We start from the raw sequence: 19868 nt of genomic DNA, 5'->3' as shown, positions 1-19868 counted from the left end.
TTATTACCAGACTTACGTAGACAATCCCTGAATATTTGCATGTTGTAGGATCTGAAATTTGCATGGCACGTAAGGTGATCAACTATTTTTGTCAACATAGCGTATGTGGATGAAAATGTCATCGCTATGTTTTTATTCGTTATTTATTTCTTTTTGACAATGATAAAAAAGACCACTCTAATATTACAGCCTGTATCAAATCAATGCTGTGTGTCAGGAGGGGGGAGGATCAGATAAGTGTAGTTTGTTGATATTCTTTTTGAAGAGCTAGAGGTAGGAGTTTTCGGGGAAAACACTTTATGGCTAAGGTTGTTCCATAGAAATGAGGTAGATGAAATAAAAGATGAGTGAAGTAACACGTTCGCTGAGTCAGTAATTCAACTGCAAAAGGATGTTGGGCAGCTTTTACCCTTGCTTAGCAGAAATAGAGGTATTATGGATGCCAGTTTTACAATTAATACCTCTATTTCTGCTCTGCGTTGCTATAGCTTTTGCCGCCCGGGACGGTCCCTGAGTTTGCCGCCCCTCTCAATACACACCAAAATACTACAAAAAGTCAAAACGACATATAGAGTAAGGTTCAAAGTGTCTCCCGAAAAAAAGTTGTGTAAAAACCTATAAAAATGTACCACCTTTGCCATTATAAGCCTTTATAACCTATAATAAATAATCCACTAACCTTTTATTCCCCAAAGGGAGTAGGCGCAGCCATTTAGCCCTAAATAACTTTTGAAGTCTAGTGGGCAGCTAGTTTCTAACCCCTCCTCCCCCCCCCCCAAAGCCAATCACACAGTAGCTGGGTCAAGAGTATCAGTGATTTTAATTTCATCCAGGAAGGAAACTTGACACTACTACTATCACGTGGTCTATAATCCTATACATTATTGTCTGAATAGTGTGAGTTCTTTTGATTTTCTGGTCAATCAAGAAACCCACAAGGGCAAGTAGGTTTCTTGATTAGCTCGTGACTCGTTCGAAGAAAAGTCGCCTAGAGGGAAAAATTCTCTCTAGGTGACTAGACGCATACTTAGAAAGTCTTTCTAAGGCGACCTATCGTAATTCCATTATTTTATATCGTATAAGCAGGCAAACAAGGATTGCGCTCTGGAACTTAAAAAATTTTCAAAAATGAGGATCGGAAGATTACGAAGCTTCCTACCCGTGGGGATGAGCTACGTTGGTAATGTACTACTTAAAAGACACTATCTCGGAGGAATCTATATTTTTAAGAGTTATTTTCACGCAATTAAATTTTCGCTCTGTTAGAATGACTTATTAACAACAATCAACCAGAAATATTCTCACTTATAGCTAAATTCATCCTATGCTATTAGACTATTTAAATATGTTAAAAAAGAATACTGGGCATTGTTTTCTGAATTTAATGTTGAAAAGTACGGTTGGATTCGAGGTCCATTTCGTCAGAAATCGAGACATTGGACATTCTCGAACTCGTTAAAATGTAAAAAATTATAGAGCTGTTGATCATAAAGATATTAACTTGAACGGCTTTCCGAAACAGACAGCAAGAAAGGAACAAACGAAGGAAAAGACACTTACTATATTGCTGCAACCTTCACATTAATGGCAGCTAGCAGTTTCGTGGCAGTGGAGGCTATATCTTAAATGATTGATTATAAATTATTTATTTCTGTCAACGCACTTGATCAGTTTAATTATAAAAACTTAAAAATACTTCTAAACAATGAAATTGCACCTTTTATACTTGAACTATTTGAAATTTTTAAATCGTTTAATTCTTTAAATCCATTTTTCACAAGGTGCAATTTTAAAAAAATTAATTGCAGATAATAACAGTCTTTTTTTCTAATTATATATTATAATTTTACTAACTTTATTATAAAACATTTTTTTTACAAAAATGTTTTAGAATATTATCAATCTCTTTGGTTTGAAGGACTTAGGTTCCAATCCTCCTCGAGGATGCTAAGAACCTTCATTAGGGCGTTTCATGTTAAGTGTCTGTGTGAAAGTGTAGAACAAGAATAATAATTATTAATAAAAAATAATTAATTTTCCATTTCTTTGCAATTCATTTACAAAAGAATGGATGGTGCTAGTCAACTGATAAGCACCAGCAACGTAGTGTATGCATTGTCATAAAACTTTAAAGAAATGAAAAAAAAAAACGAAGTTTAAGTAGTTAAAATTAAAAATGCAATTCGAAAGTACAGAATCGTTTGATCTTTGTCAATATTTTATATGAAGACCAAGCTACCGTTCCCTCCTCTGACGAACCATTAATTCCGCATTATATATGTGGAACTTGATTTTATACTTTGGAAATATAAAAATAATAGAATCAAAGGAAGCGAGAAAAAATGTATAAATAAAGAGCTCATTTTGTCTATCATGATTTGTCCAAGAATCCAAGAATTTATACCAAGTTCGAGTATACCATTAACTTAACAAAAATTATTTGCGATGACTTATTTGTGCGATTATACAAGTATGTCCATAATAATTCTTTTTTCACTGCTTTTTGTATTTATTTATATATTATTATCTACTTTTTATTACAGGTTCCATCAGTGATGTTAAGTTTTTGTTATCTTTTCTAATGCTGAAATTATTTTCAGCGTTAGAAAAGATCGATTGTTAGAATGGATAGCATCTTTTCTATCCATAACCTACAGACCGTTAGTTCTAATCCAGCCTTGGTACTGATTGTTCATGAATGTCTTTAGGTGAGAGATTATGTTCATCGTTTGATGCATGACCACCGCCCTGCTGATCGGAGACGTGAAGTGGCTTGGAAATAAAATAAAATAAAAAAGTTCTATATTTGGTCTGCAGAGCAAGGGAACCGGATAATGTAACCCGGAGTCTACCCACAGCACTAATGTAGTATAGCACGTAGAGGCAACTTGCTAAGATAAACATCAGTTGACTCATTACTAAAATAAAGGTTAATGTTTCCTATATACGAGGGAGACCTGAGTAATAAATGAATATATTCTTGTGTTCATCATTTACGTCTTGCTAAACAAACTTCTTTTCCAAACTTCATACTCTATTGTCCCATAACTCGTCTGTAGCGATGTCAGTTTTAAAAAATTTCAGCAACATCTTTAGATAATCTCGTGTCGAAATTGAGTACTATTTAGTGAATGGATTTTGATTATATAGATAGTTGCAGTCTGTTAAAACGGTAGTTGGAAATATGGAAAAAATATAAAGATAAGGCAGAAACTTAAACCTTTAAAACACAGACCGTTTTTCTATTCTCGAGTTGCTGAATGGACTAGGAAACACAAACAAACAAACTTTATCTAAAGTAGTGCATGCATTTCATTTACTTGACACGTTCTGCGTGGATAACTAGAACTGGAAGCTTCTCCTGACTGTCACAGTCGTCCTCAATTTGCAACAGTTTAGAAAGAGAGAGAGAGAGAGAGAGAGAGAGAGAGAGAAAGCATATATGTTTGGCAAGAGTATAAAACTGTGTCTTAAAAAATGTCAGTTGACATTTTTTAAGACACAGTTCACTTTCAGGGTCTATAGAGCTGTCATCCTTATCAGTTTTTAAAGTTGACGAAGTATTGGTTAAATAATAACTAAGAGAAAGGAAATTTGAAAATTTTGTTTAGATTTCTGGTGACTTCTACTAAAAAATGCTTATTCCTTCTAAAAGAAGTCGATAAAGATAAATAGTAATTTAAAAATCTCTTTAAAATATTTTCAAATAATTTATTTATTTTGTATGGAGTTCCCCATTTCCTCCCCCGTCCCTTAGGACGGGTTGAGCCCTCCTAATTAGGGATTAAATATGTATTTTATGACAGTAGATCCGTGTGTGTTCAATGGACTGGTTTGCCTGTTCTGAGGGACGAAAAACTCGAGTTTCCGGGTGAAAAAAAAAACCTACCACCATATGAAACCGGCTAACTCACCTTTTGTCGAAATAATTTATAATCAACAAATATTTTAGTTGAAATAATCGGCAAAGTAACAAGAAATGAAACATTCATATTAAGCAAATATTTTTTCCTAAAATAAATTTAAAAATAAGAATAATTTAGCCAATCATTGCTGTGTTTATTTTTAAAAAATCCTCATTTTCCCTTATTTCCTTGCGAATTCGTACCAAATCCACGTACCATTTTATAGGAAATAATCTACATAAAATGTTAATTTTAAATAGCGATTAGCATAAAATGTTAATATCAGTTTAAGGCTACTCATTCAACGACACTCTGCCACTCTCACTAGTCAGCGTTGTCCACCTCATGCCACCGCATGAGGTGGACAACGTATATGAGGTAAGGAACTTTAATAGCTGTCTCATAAGGAGGGTTTTCAGTCTCTCAAAACAGCCAAAACCGGGAACACAGAGATCTACAGGCATAAATACTTGCCCTTAGGTGGAATGCAGCAGAGTGGCGTACCGGCTGCATTAATTCACCGTGATCTCTAATTAGGATCTAATTAAGATAAAGTTTACAGAATAAAGTTAAAGAATAAAGAATCTAATTAGAATAACAGAAGTCCAAGGATCGGTTGCCCATCAGACACGTGTAGAAGTCGCGTATTTCAACCGCTTTCGACAAAGGTTCCCCGACAATTTCTGGACAAAATGGAGGGCGAGATTATAAAGGAGGAAAAGGATAGAAAGGCTAGAGACATTGCTGAAGATTTCATCGTTTAACCAATTTCGACCAGTAATTTGGCAAATTTTTTTACCTAGTTAATCTTAAAGAAAAAGCGATATCTTATATGTAAAAAAAAAAGTGAGCCAAATGCTGAGGAAGCACACAGTTGGCTGCAGTTTAGATGAAGGCGGCTCTTGTTTAACATTGCTTTATTGGTTGAGAATGTAAATTCCCCTCTGAAATTTGAGCAGTCTCCTTCGTGCAGTAAGATGGAGAAAAAACCATTAGCATAAATAGCTTAGAAGTGATGGACTATTGTGGAAATCAGTATATGCTCTACAGAACACTCCTACTTTAAGGTTCATCAAAACAAAAACAAAAAAAGAGCTGTCATCTGACTTTACCACAGTCAGGACAACATAATAACACCGACTTTTTCGCATTTTTATTTAGTGCTGAGCAATTGTGTGTCTTTGCGAATACTTTGTGAATACCCTTGCGAATTCGTGCCAAATCCACGTATCATTTTATAGGAAATAATCGATATAAAATGTTAATTTTAAATAGAGATTAGAATAAAATGTTAACAACATTTTATTCTGACTTCGATAATAACCCTGAGTGGAGACGAAATACTGGTAATACAATATTTTCTTCTCTAATAATAATAATAATAATAATAATAATAATAATAATAATAATAATAATAATAATAATAATAATAATAATAATAACCGAGCAATACTATAAGAGCAATGAGAGTTCTATTAATTATTAAAAACAATATAATAACTACTTCTGAACTGCAGCTAATTCTGTTTCCTCGGTACTCAGCTCACTTTTTTTTTTTTTAATATGAAATGCTTTTTTTGATGCGATAATAGTTTATGGTAGTACTTTTGAATCTAAAAAAAAAAATCAGAACAGTCATTTTGGAAAGTGAAATGTGTATGTTAGTTTATACAGTTATACATAACTAACTTACCCCAGTCTACCATAGGTTATATAATTGTTCCTGCGAAAATAAGTGACTCAGATACGAGTTCAAAAGCTTTCCTAATTGTCCACAGCTTGCTTGTCTTTCATACAAACTGAAGCATTTCAGATTACTGTATATTTGTAATTCTCTGCAGATGATATTTATGGTGCAACAGAAATATTTCACCTCTTCTTATCGGTTTCTACCCTGTTTAGCAGTCTACAGTATAAACTGCTAAATGCGCGCGCGCGCACACACACGTGTGTGTGTGTGTGTGTGTGTGTGTGTGTGTGTGTGTGTGTGTGTGTGTGTGTGTGTGTGTGTGTGTGTGTGTGTGTGTGTGTGTGTGTGTAGGCCTTTTTTTTTTTCAGCCACTTCCCGAATAAGTCGATCTTTGTCACAGCAAGTGCAGGTTGTTTTTATTCCAGTAACTCGTGTTTCAAACCCCGTAATCTATGAGGATGAAAGGCGTCAGTGAATTTATATACTGTATATATAATTATTTCTATACTTTTTTAGTTTAGAATTAAGATTAAACGTTTATATTGTAGTTAGCTGTCTAACTTTTTTATAACATCCCAAGCAGTGATCTAATATATCGGTCTGGTCTAACAGATTGATATAACCTCATGTTAGAGGTGTGATGGACTATTAACAGCACTGAGAAAGGATTAAAACTAGTTTTAATACTTCCAATATTTCGTCTCAGTCACAGAGACATCTTCGGGGATTACAAAAACTTTTTGTAACAACACACACACAAATACAATACAAAGTGAAACTAAAGTCCTATCTAGGTGGTGCGCCCTCTATGGGCATTTGCAGGTGCCTGGGATGTAAAGAGGGATCTCTGATAATTAAAGTTTAATGCAACCGTATTTGTTTAAATCAGGTTGATTCCTGAGTGCAGATGCAGATTCAAAGAATAGTCTTTCTTTTTTGAATTTACTATGGTGGAGCATGGTAGTTTTTTTCCAGGAGATCCTGTGGGATGTATCCAAAACATGGTCGGCAAGGCCAGATTGACCATAATCGTGTTTGCAGATGTAAGAACTGTGTTCTTCTAACCGGATGGATGCTGACCTGCCTGTTTGTCCGAAGTAGGCAAGTTTACAGGAACAAGGTACTCTATATACACCAGGAACTGATAGAGGAGGGAGCTGGTCTTTAGTGGAGTGGATAAGGGTAGCAAGTTTACGGTGGGGCTTAAAAGCTGTATTGAGGTTGTACTTTTTTAATGATCTGGCTATTTTTTCTGAAGTACCACGGATGTAAGGAATGGTGATGGCATTTCTGAAGAGATGGACGGGGAATGACGATTGTTTTTTTAATTCTATAGTCGTTATAGCCATTGGAAAGGAAGGTGTTGTGTATGTGTTTGAGTTCGGTTGAAACGGCAGTTTTACTGGAACAAAGATTGTGGGCCCTATTGGTCAGAGTTTTAATAATGCCATATTGCTGGGAGGGGTGGTGGTGGGAGAGTTGGTGAATGTATCTGCCTGCATGAGTAGGTTTTCTATATACAGAGAAAGAAAGGTTACCATTAGAAGGCGTGTTACTAAGGTGTCTAGGAAGGGTAAACTATTGTTATTTTCCTTTTCCATCGTAAACTGGATTCTTGGATGTAGACTATTGAGGTGAATGAGGAAGGAATCTAATGTGTCTGGACCATGAGGCCAAATAGAGAACACATCATCTACATATCTTAGCCAGATAGAAGGTTTTAGAGGGGAAGGGTCAATGGCTCGTTTTTCAAAATTTTCCATGTAATAAAAGAGAGGGGGGAAGCCATTGCAGTTCCTTCTATTTGTTTGTAGATTTTGTTCTTCCAAGAGAAATAACCAGAGTTGATGGCAAAGGAAAAGAGCTCTAAAATATCAGAAGGAAAAACTTTTTTTTAAGAGTGAAGAGTGTTAAGGTGTCAATTAGGGAAATATTTGTAAACAAAGAGGTGATGTCAAAGCTGACCAATATATCTGTATTATTTAAAGTAAGATTTTCAATTAAGTTTTTAAAATGGGTGGAGTTTTTTACATAAGAAGAGGTAAGACTAATGAGGGGGGGGGGTCAAAGAGATAGCTAGCTGCTTTGATAATTTGTAGCAAGGTGCATTGGTGGCATCTACTATAGGTCTTAGGGGAGAATTAGGTTTGTGGATTTTGGGTAAACCGTATATCCGGAGGGGACGAGAACAGAACGTTTGAGTTTTTTTTGTAATGTCAGGAGGCCAGGAAGAAACTTTTTTGAGTAGGTTTTTTTTAATTTTTTAACTTGAGTTTTTGTGGGATTGTGTTCCAGTGGTATGTAGGTAGCGCTTTCACGGAGAATAATATCCATTTTCCGATTATATTCTGAGGAGCTGAGAACAACAGTGGCATTATCCTTATCAGCTCTGGTGATGACAATACTTTTTTTTCTTTCCGTAATTTTTTGAGTGCTGAGAGTTGGCTGGAAGATAAATTAACTTTAGGAGGTGAAGAGAATGTTAGGTACGTCAAGTCTGATGTTATTGGCTGTTTCCGGAGCTAAGTGACAGATTCCGCGTTCGATGTGGTACATAATATCCAATATCGGAACTTCAATAGGTGCGACGACAAAATTGTGTCCGAGGCTTAGGGTACTAACGGCATCTTCGCTAAGTCTTTTAGAAGAAAGGTTGATTACTGTATGGAGCGGTTGAACTTCAGGTAGCGGTTTAGATTTGCAAAGATTATTGAACTTTTTGATGTGCTTATTTTTTATTTTCTGGAATTCTTTTTGAGAGGAAGCTTAGGATTGAGTATAGCGGAGAGCTCTGTCTGTAATGAGACAATGGCGGCGTTTGTCGTAGCGAGGCTCGCGCGAGTTTCAGTAATTTGCTCTCGTAATGGTGCCAGACTAGCACGTTTGTATATCCGGAGGGCTTTATTAGATTTAAATTTGGTTTTAAGCCTAATACAGTTAGGAATAACTCTTGAGTCCCGACATGTTTTTAAAAGGCCAGCCGATTTAATAGCCTTGATAAGCGTAGTTTCGACTTACCGTATTGTTTTGCTTTGCGTGCTATTTCATCACCATGAATGATCAGAATACGTGTTGAGGCTTAAGTGCTGTCAAGAATTCATGTTAGAGGTTTAATGGAATATTAACAGCACTGAGAATGGATTTAGTTTTAATCCTTTCTCAGTGCTGTTAATATTCCATTAAACCTCTAACATGAATTCTTCACAGCACTTAAGCCTCAACACACGTATTGATATAACCTATTTTGATAAAGAAGAGAATAAAAAGTTTTTTTTAAAAAAGTGTCTATGTTAGAACAGTTTATGTCACACTGTAAAAATGTCGCTACAGCAGACTAACTTGCCAGTGCGCTAAATTTCTTGTCGCCCAGGGTAAATTTTAGTAAAATAAACACTTTCAATATTCTTCCTGGCATATATCCCACCTCTAACATCGATCCTTCAATTTTTTGAAGTGGATAAAAATTATCTTATTGTCATTCATTTAAGCATCGATTATTTCCACTGTTCTTTGACTTAGTGATGCGTTTTTGTAAAGGCAGAAGACAGTCCAGGTAAATATTACCCATATCACTTGAACTAACGATTGCTTCAAACCTGTTGCTCATGCCAACAAAAGCAAACATCAGATGATACACCTCACACCTTCAACCCTTCACCAGTTTTTTTTTTCTTTAACAGCACACTCTTGAAGAACTGAACATCACCGTCTGCTGCCACATGAGCCGGTCATAAAAAAACCAAAACTTGACATGAATTGGGAGTTAACGTGCCAAATGCCGGCGTTATTTTGACACCACCTCCGCCTCCCGCAACACGTGAATGTGTTTGTCGGAGAAACGGTGAATGGTGCCAGTGAAAAGTACTATATATTCACTACTATAATTGTTTTTTTTAGTAAAACAAAGTAGCTGAAGAGAGAAAAATAGCGAGTTCATAGGTCTGTTTACTGTTTGACATTTCTCAGTCAGTTATTCGCGTTCATCCTTGAAGTGGAGGTGAAGGTTGCTTCGTGTGTTTGTAACTGGGTTAGTCAAGTGGAATCATTATTTGCAGCAGAAATGGGACAAGATCTCAGAACGCACACATTTTCATCAACTGTAAAAAATGGATAAACACAGCCATCGAAAACTGTTGCCAGTATTAAAATAAATGACACTCATATTTCTTTCTTCAAATATTCTATTTTTAGAGAATATACCATTTTAACTACATCTAATAAAATCATTTAATTTGGAATTTTCTGCAACAAATAAGTAACGAAATCCAGATAAATGATGCCTTTTCCCCTTTCTCTGTTGCTTTTTTTTTTATGCATCCGAGATGGTTTTACATAGTGGCAGTAATTTGAGTAATAAGGAACAGATTTTGCAGAAAATTAATAATATCACAAATGAAAATTCTGTTCCTTATTACTCATATTTTATATCAATATGATATAAAAGAATATATAGCACATCAATGCCGTGGGGAGGGGGGAACAGTTGAGTGTTGGGAAAGAAGAAGATTGACATTTTCCTTGAAGAGTTAGAGGATGTACTTGTTGGGGAACACCTAGTGAGGAAGGAGATAGACGGAACCGATCTGGCTTGTTAGCAGTTGTACTGAAAAGGGATGTCGAGCAGCTGCTGCTCTTGTTTTTAAAGGCCCGACAAAAAATGAAGGAATGATGGTTGCCAGTTCAGCGGAGCAGTGAACATGGAGGTACCTATAAAAACGATACAGCTGAAATATTGCATCTATGAAATAGAGGGTGAAATGGATCTGTGCAGAAGGAATTATTTAACAGCTGAATCGCTCTCCTCCGGATGGTAGCAAGAATTTTTAGGAAGATTTTAGGACCACTCCAATCATTTAAACAATGTTTTAAGGGTGAGCGAATTTTGGATTTGTATCGAGTCATTAGCTGGGTGGAAAAAAATGGCTTCTTGAACTGAAAAGATGTCTAGTTTTTTAGAGTATGAGGAAAGTATTGGTGTGATGTGTTTATGTCAGGAGAGGCTAGTGGTAACTATCAATCCAAGGAGAGGAACAGATAGAGAGATCTGATCCTGCCTAATAAATTGTGGATCATTGAGGATAAGAGCAGGTGATATGATATCGTTTTGCGAGAGAAGAGGCAAGACTGCATTTTAGTGGCACTGAGGTATCTGGTTTTTAATTGTGTCTGGCATCGAGGCCTGCTCAGTAAGTTTCCATTCTTCGCTCTGTCTGCAACCCTCTTTAATTGGGTAGTTTCTCTTTTTTTTTATTTTTATTTATTTTTTATTCGTTCAAAAGCTCTGGAAATGTCAATAGTGAAAGCACATGTTTCTCCGAATCTTAAATTACTGCCAGTGTTACTGAGGGTTTGTTTTAATGTTTCTACCAGTTAATAAATATTGAGTATATCAATTGTTATGCTTGTTTGTGAACTCATGTAGTATAGTTGCAGTGTCATGCAAAATACTGGTTAAATATGAAGTCGAATTGAATAGCATATAACAGCATTTTGTGACACACAGAGCTAGTTCTGATTGGCAAGTAGATTAGATATTAATTTTTCTTTTGTTTTATTTGTTATTATTCTTTACCTTTATGGTCTAAATCTGTATTTTTAAGGCCTATTATTTTTTATTTGTATATTTTTTAGGCTTATTCTAAAAAAAAAGCAAACTGGAAGAAGAAAGACTCTTCTAGATGGTGTCAAAGCACTAAAGACAGATGAGCAATTAGTTGAAAGTAAAACAAAGGAACTAGTATTCTTTTCAGGATTTAACAAGTAAATAAAAATTTTCGTTATTATTTAAATATTACACGCGCGTGAGTGTATGACCTAACGCTAGTATATGATCTGGTTAGTGGAGGCCCGAAGTGGCTTCCACTAACCAGGATAGTGGTGTTACACCTGGCGATTCATCTACTACTTTAAAAGGCATTCACAAACATCTCTCAGCTTGTGATGACATTCGAACCCACAGCTTGTTGATTGGATACGCTATCCACTTGGCCAATCAAGTAGGTGAAACATATTTAGTTATTTATTCTATTAAACATTCGGCAGATTTCTTAAAAAATACATTTCTAAAAACGTTTTTAAAAAATAAAATAAAATATTTCTAAAATAAAGTTAGAAATTTTTCGAAGTATAATTTTTGTATTCGAGATATTTGTATATTTCTACACGAATAGTCTTGAACAATTTTCGGAAATTATGCATAACATCGTATATCTAATCTATTCTAGATGTTTACGGACTTGGCTGTGATCGCTCATTCATAAAAAAAAAATACAAAAAGACCCACCTATTTTTGAATATTTCTTGTTCTTTCGATGATATTTTACTAGAAAAAAATCCTTGACAAAGAAAATGCGGTAAAAAAAAAAGAGGCAAGGGCTCGGAGAGAAAGAAGCTCAAATGCTATATCCAGTATTCAGATTATATTGAGAGGTCAGATGGAAAATGTTGTTTTCATAAATACTCGTTCTTGTTAATCTTTCCGTTTTGGATAATTAGTCCATTCTGGATAATGACTATCGAACATTAATTCTACAGAACAGGATGGACAAATTCAGCAGATAAAATCGAGTATAAACGTGTAGTATATGAAACGTGAATGGTCGTTCAAAAGTGATTATAACGCGATTTTATATTAAACTTTAATTGTGAATCATAATGCCGTGTTACGTATTATAATTCATGCCAAATAACTCGCGCCAAAATAAAAAAGATTTGCCAAATAAATGTTTGAAACTGTGATTCCCTGAGAAATCTGCCCGTTCAGGATCACTAATCTGTTAGTGAACTCCATTCAGAATCTTAATTAACCCGCATATCACGAAATTCCGCAATTTTGTTTTTTTTTTTGGTGGGGGGGGGGAAGACTGCATAGATGAGGTTCCTAGGAAGCCAACCAAAATTCATCAGGACTAATCGAGAATTTTTTTTTTTTTTGTTGCAAAGAGATGGACAAAATATCAATGACAATGCTGTGTACCAGTGAAACAACTCTCCCCTAAACCGTGTTGCTAGACGTAATTTTGCACAAAACTAATTAAACATTGCATTTAGGCCTACATTTGGTATAATATATCTCCGCGATTAAAATTTAAAATGAGAAGAAGAATTAATTTTATGAAGATAAACAAATAGTGCTCTTGACAACGCGCTAAAAATAATAAAATAAAATAAAATAATTAATAAATAAAGTAAAGTAAATAATTTTAAAATCCTATATTTAACTTTACTATATTGGCTGGGGTGGGACGGTTTTCTCATTATAGATTTCTTTAGAGTGAACTGTTGTTGTAATTACCGGAGCATCCTTATACGTTTATTTAATATACGTTACTGATTTAAGACCAGTTCCAGCAGCTTATACCGTTGAGGTAGCTGCTGGAACTGGTCTTAAATCAGTAACGACTTAAACGCGATACCCATTCATTTCCAATGCACAATAAACGAATTTGAGGAACTTGAATGTGTTTGTAAGGCTTTCATTATTATCCTGTTTACAAAGCAGCCGCATTTATTGCATTAAATAAATAAATCCTTTAATGTGTATTTATTCCCCAAACAGAGTTGGCAGAGCCCTTTTAGCCGTAATTAATATTTAGAAATCGGGAATGGCAGGGGACATAACAAGTTCTGAAATAGGTGAGTTCTCGATTTTTCCATGATGCGGGGTTAAAAACTCCCAGGTTTTCTGGAAGACAAAAACCCTAGTTGCCTGGACCCGAGATCGACTAACTCGGGAACTGGCTAGAAAAAGTTCCTCTAGTTGAACTTATAGCATCCCGTCCCCCCCCCCTTTTTTTTTTGGCAATCTAGCTATTGTACAAGAACAGTTGCCACAAGGCTACACAGGCACCTTGGTGCATTTAACATAAAAAAGGTAATTAATTCTCTAATCTTAATATACTGGTAACGTCATTGCATATATGTCATAATGTTAATGAGTTTCAGTATCCAAGCATGTGCTCTATGCCAGGGATTCTTAACCTATGGTATACGTGCCACTGGTGGTACGTGAGCCACTGCCTTACTGGTACATCTAATATATTGAATTAAATATAGTGCTACGCCACTGGAAAAGGTTGAGAACCCCTGCTCTATGCTAAATATTACTGTATATATTAAAAACTGAATATTTCAACCACTCCGTTTGCTCTGCTACTTTCGGATTGAAGATTTGAAGTATAGGCAGCTCTTATAGTGATGTAGTCTAATGAAATCGTATGGTTATATTTGTATCAACCGGTTTTGACGACACATTATAAATTAATTTAATCTTAATCAAAATTACCAACAATTCAAAAGTAAAGTCCAAATAGCTTTGCATTCATATCTTCATTTTAAACGTATATACCTTTCAAAATAGATAATCGAAAGTTGGTGTTAACTTTCTAATTAATCCATTCTAAGGGATTCTACGGATTCTAATTAATCCATTCGCTTGCTAGATTTTATTATAAATCTTGCACCCTTGTACGTAACGTTATCAATAATGTAAAATAAAATTTTCCGCAAACTTTATCTATCCAGCAGTTTTAAATCGCAAAGAATGCTGAAACTGCTTCAAAACAGTCTGAAAAATTGAACAGTCTTTTTTTTCCTGATTCTTTTTCGATTGGCTAAATTTATAGCACCTCGGTTATAAGTTATGGGTTATAGACTAGATTTTGTATGCCATCAAGACAAAGTCCAAGAGCCAAATCGAAAAGAAAATCTGAAAACTTCTTTTTCTGTTTAGTTCATCTAAAAAAACTTTACTTTGCTTTTTAAATTATAGTTAAACTTCAAAATTATCAAAAACGTTATTAACGTTAAAAACCTTGACTTAAAAAAACTAAAAAAGCTTAACCAAAGTGAATATTACATTCTTAATTCCTATTTTCTGACACAAGATTATATATTTCTGTTTGATTATGCATGTATAAAACCCATTCAACCCTAAGACTACCTGGACTCTACACTTGACTAGCGCCACCTGTTGTTGAGGTTGATAATAAGCTAGGTTAAGAAGAATGGGAACATTTAACTAACTGAAGCAGTAAAATCTCTTTTAAAATGTTGACTTCATCTGTTATTCACAAGACAAATTACCTTGTTTAATGGGAAATAAATAGATTTTGGTATTTGTTTATTATCTTACTTCAATCATTAATTCAAACAATCCTACCTCCAGACGGGTAAGGGCACCGAGGTCGGTGCCATACTCGATGGTGACGTCTCCTGCACCCCCTCCGCTGGTGGTAGAACGGTACACATATTTGCTGGTCTTCACACTGGTGGTGGCGGACATCGTGGCAGCTTACTTAGTACTCCGTAAACTCGACAGTATTTGACAGTGTGCTCGAAGACACCGCAGACGTCGGATGTAGTCGAAAGAGTGCTCACCCGTTTATCAGGGGCGGCCGAAAGGGGGAACTTGGAAAGTGTGTGTGAGAGTATTTGCGCGTTACGTGCGTCCGTACGTGGTGCCAACAAGGGGCGTGTGCTCTCAGCGCCACCGGCTAGAGGTAGACTAAACGTACTGTTGTAGTGTCATGCCTTAAATTCCCACCTCTTGTTGGTGCGGGTCGGAATGGATCAAATTACCCTCTGTGTCAGGCCAGGCTGCCTTTTATAGAAGTGGCCGTTTTATTCACGACTCGGCCTCCACTATGGAACTGAACTACTGACAATCTCCTGTGTAAAGAACACTTCTCTGATTGAAGTACCTCGAGTAGAGAGTGTGCATGCATATGACTATAAGCCATTACCCTGTAATAGCAGTATGACTAAGAATATCTATCATTCATCCTTCCCCTTCTCATTGTCTGAGAGGATTACAGAATATCTACATTTCTGAAAGGTTAACTGTCCTTTGGATGCCTAATGATGTCAACAATCATCATTTACAACAGAGTATACACCTCGTACAGTCTTAAAAGAGAAGCTCGGTTACTCACAAAAGAATACTGTTTGATTTAAACCTTGAAGAGAGTTAATTATAGCCAGTTCACTGCCGACATGATGAAGCTACTCCAACGTGATGTTTGACTCTTAAAATTTATCCTTAAGAAATCAGCCGAACATGATTCTTTCCCCTGTTTCCATTATCGCGAGATGAAATCAAACTCTTGTTAGTGCAGAAGTATAAGAGGGAGCATAAATGTCGTAATTACCTGTTCTTAATGTAGGCATTTTGATGCGCTGATTCATTTGATTAGTTCATCAGTTCATCTTTCTTGGTGACTTAGTAGTAAACAGAAATGTTTCCTGACATACTGTATTGTGCCTACAGGTTTCTAAAATTGGGTGCTGACGATCATGTCAGTCAGACTATACGTTTAATAGAAATGTTACTATCATAAATAAGAAGAAAAGATGATGTAAATGATGCTCGTGTAATTTTTAAAAGGATTTTCTTTACAGGAAACGTAGAAGTGATCATTTTGCTTTCCTCCTTTTTTTTTTTTTTTTCTTATAGGAAACAAATCTTAAGATTTTGCTGTGCGATGTGACTATGCCTTCCTCTTGTCTTAGGGAAGCCTTTGAATAAATGGTTCTCCCATAAGTTTCAAGATATAGTAGCATTAGAATTAACTCGTTAAATGAGGGGGGGGGGAATTCAACCTGTGAAGTTTATGAAGCCGATGTAGAAAGTGTGCAAGTATGAAGCCTGTAAGTAGAAATGGAATGCAGCTGTTGACAGGAAAAGATAGTAATTTCAGGCATTTCATCAGAAAGAAATTGCGAACAGCGCGTTTTAAAACTCTCTGGAAAAAAAAAAAAAAAACTAGTCTCGAACTAATAATATGCTTCCTTTCTGTTTTACTATAAGATATCAAATAAACATATTAATATCTATATTTAAATAAATATTTAAAACAGTTTCAACAGATGATCCAAATAAAAATTAACTAGTTTATTTTTAATTATTATGCATGTTCTACAATTTCCCCCTTTTTCCCTAAAATATTACACGAGGAACCTTTATACAGACTTTTCATCACACACACACACGCGCGCGCGCGCGCATGCAAAGATAAAGACATAATACGCTGTCCTCATAGCCTTAAGTTGCAGAAGCAACTTAAGGCTATGAGGACAGCGTATTAGTTTAGCAGTAATTCCTGCTAAACTAAAGTAAACCCCCCACCCCAAAAAAAAGTAATATTATCGAATTAGACCGATCCTGACTGAATAAGAAGCCACACTACTAGAAGTTTCGCAGATGCTTGAACAGGAAGAAATCAGCTTCCTTCAAGCACACAGAAGAAGGGTCAAAACTCATCGCTAATCTTAAAATTTATCCATGTGTGGGTATATTAACAACAACTGTTTTTAGTAGTATTAACACCAATAATAGTAAATTGTAAAACACCAATAATGAATTATTATTATTATTATTATTATTATTGTGTATGTATGTTGTGTGTGTGGCTGGTTGTTTGAGAAGAGAGAATAATTTAGTGATTTTTGCCGTGAATAATAGTGGGACGAAAATTATCAAGCAATCTTGAAGGAAGAGCTGCTCCAAAGAAGAAGGTCGCCAGTTAACAGTTAATACAGATAGCGATTAGATGCACTTTTCTGTGTTGAGAAAAGTGCAGTTACCCATAGAAAAAACAGCAGCAGCAGAAAAGAAGAACCGTAAACTTATATATATATATATATATATATATATATATATATATATATATATATATATATATATATATATATATATATATATATATATATATATATATATATATATATAATAAATTATTTTAAATGACTGATACCGAGAGATAAAGAGATGACATGGTTTATTTAAAAAGATACTACTAGTTTACTAGTTTCGTTGAATGGATCAACTTCTTCAGGTATTATCACAATCAAAGAAATATACAAAAAATAACAGAAACTTAAAAATTGCATTAATTAACAGTACTAGTCCAAAAAAACAGTAGTACATTTTGAAAACAGTAATGCGAGCTTGAGTTCCAAATAAAAGTTGACTACGTGCTGTCACGAGTGCGCCAGTATTGAACAGAGGCAATGTGTGCGTCAGATAGATTGAAACTTAGGGAGTTTTTGATATGGGAAGTTTCTAAGGCAATTTCTCTGGACTCGACAACCTTTCTTTCAAGTTCATCATAGCACACATGGATATTAGAAGTTTGTGTCCAGTCCACAATGTATTTGCGGCCTTCATCTGAGTTAACGGAGAAAAGAACGTGGCTAGAGAGAGAGAGAGAGAGAGAGAGAGCGCTGGCTCTAGTTCTGTTGTAGGAAATATCCCTACGGTGTTCTTCCAGACCGAAGGATGGCTTTCCACAATCACATAAGATCTTGTAGACTGCTGAAAACTGAGTTAGAAGATGTTTCTCTTTAGGTTGACTAAGTATGGAGCGAAGTTTTGGGAGCGTAATGAAGCAAGTTCTGAAGTTATATAAGGTACTGGCTCGCTGTCTCTTGTAAGCAATATCCCTCATGTGTTCCTTCATGCGTAATTCAATAGATTTCTCTGTCTAGCCAAAATAAGGAATATCACAATCACACTAAATTTTGTACACACCAGGAAATTTAAGATGATGATGACATGGTTTTGTATTTCCTGAAACATCTCAATAGTTGACATCCAAGTATAAAGTTCACAGCAGAGCTTGAAACTGATAGTTCCCTGCCTTTCCTAGATGTGAAACTGACCCGGTCTTCTGATAAACTTAAAATTTCGATGTATAGAAAGCCTACACATATCAACAGATATCTTCATAGTCAGTCCCATCACTTCCCTCCCCAAAAACTTGGAATAATTTCTAACTTGGGACATAGAGCTCGCTCTCTTCTTGATGACCCAAATGAACTTCAAAAAGAAATCAACTATCTCAAAACTACTTTCGTACTTAATGGATATTCTAAAAGAATTATTGAAAAATTCCTTCTTAATCCTCCTAGTCATCACACAGAAGAAATAAATACATTTAAAGGCAATATATCTATTCCTTACATAAGTTCAGTTTCACAAAAATTAGCCACGGTTCTAAAAAAATACAATATCAGAACTTCGTTCACTCCACTTCCATAAATCTGCTCCTTAATAAGCCACCCAAAACCATGTCATCAACATCTTAAATTTCCTGGTGTGTGCAAAATTTGGTGTAATTGTGATATTCCTTATTTTGGCCAGACAGACAAATCTATTGAATTACGCATGGAGGAACACATGAGGGACATTGCTTACAAGAGACAGCGAGCCAGTGCCTTATCAAGCCTTATATTAGCCGAGAAAAGGATACCTTTTCTCGGCTAATCCTAATGATGAAACCCCAAGTCATACAGTGCGATGGGACAGATCTACTAACATCTTTCATTGCCATGATGAATTGGAGAGAAAAATCTTAGAATCTAGGGAAATCATCCTCAACCCTGAACATCTAAATAATAACTTGAGCTACAACCTCCCAGATAGTCATTCAGCTGTAATCATGTACTGGCGTTCACGTGATGCTGCAAGCACGCACTCTCCCAACAATGCAACAAACGAAAGAACAGCTTTAAATACAACTACAACGTTTTCATACTAATTATGTATAGAGACTCTCAATGTTGTTCATAGTTTTTTTTTAACCTTCAGTGTTTAGTGTTTTTTCTTTTCTAATGTCACCTGATGAAGGCTGTTAAAAGCCGAAACTAGTCGTGTTTTACTATTAAACCCCTTTTACCTAACTCGGTTTAAGTCGTTCAACTCTTTTCACAATATGTATTTCAGCCGAGTCAATAATTCATCATACGTATATATATATATATATATATATATATATATATATATATATATATATATATATATATATATATATATATATAAAGGTTAAGCTTGTATCGTCTAAGCCTACAGAAAGAAATCCATTGAAATAAGAGTAATATTAGATTTCAGCTGCTCATTTAGCAATCAGCTAATTTTTCATTTAAACCATTAATAAAGGTTTGAGTGTTATTTAAGTATATGCTATTATAACCGTTAACCGCTTTTTGGGGAAAATTTTTGAGGATAAGTAAGTGTAAATAAATAAAAAATTATCTTTTATTCATTATGGAATTGGACCCTGCAGGAGACGATTGCAAACACACGTTGATGTTTGAAAAAATAAACAAAAAACAACTATATAATCTGCTAATACTAAAAAACACCTTTAGTTGCTTTAAATATTTTTGTTAATAGTGATTATCTTACTAATGTTATCTAATATTATTTCCGATTCAGTTTATTTTATGTCAGTCTGAAGCTATTGGGAAAACCTCACTTCAAAAATTAGTTTTTG

General features: G+C 35.1%; 1 protein-coding gene across 1 annotated transcript in view; it reads right to left on the bottom strand.

Annotated features, from left to right (window-relative positions):
* The window catches only part of LOC150103263 (paramyosin-like), a 145093-nt gene extending 129995 nt beyond the window's left edge, over nucleotides 1-15098 (bottom strand). The window contains exon 1 of the mRNA XM_090397850.1: nucleotides 14756-15098. Coding sequence (XP_090253976.1) covers nucleotides 14756-14878 — 123 coding nt within the window. The 5' untranslated portion in view covers nucleotides 14879-15098. The remainder of the gene's footprint in view (nucleotides 1-14755) is intronic.
* Nucleotides 15099-19868: the final 4770 nt, after the last annotated feature.

The sequence above is a fragment of the Typopeltis vanoorti genome, chromosome 9 (genome assembly GCF_054136105.1).
Source record: "Typopeltis vanoorti isolate ZY-2024b chromosome 9, IOZ_Tvanoo_1.0, whole genome shotgun sequence".
Taxonomy (NCBI): Eukaryota; Metazoa; Arthropoda; class Arachnida; order Uropygi; family Thelyphonidae; genus Typopeltis; species Typopeltis vanoorti.
The sequence above is the reverse complement of the archived record's forward strand: the minus strand, read 5'-3'. Positions and strand labels throughout refer to the sequence as shown.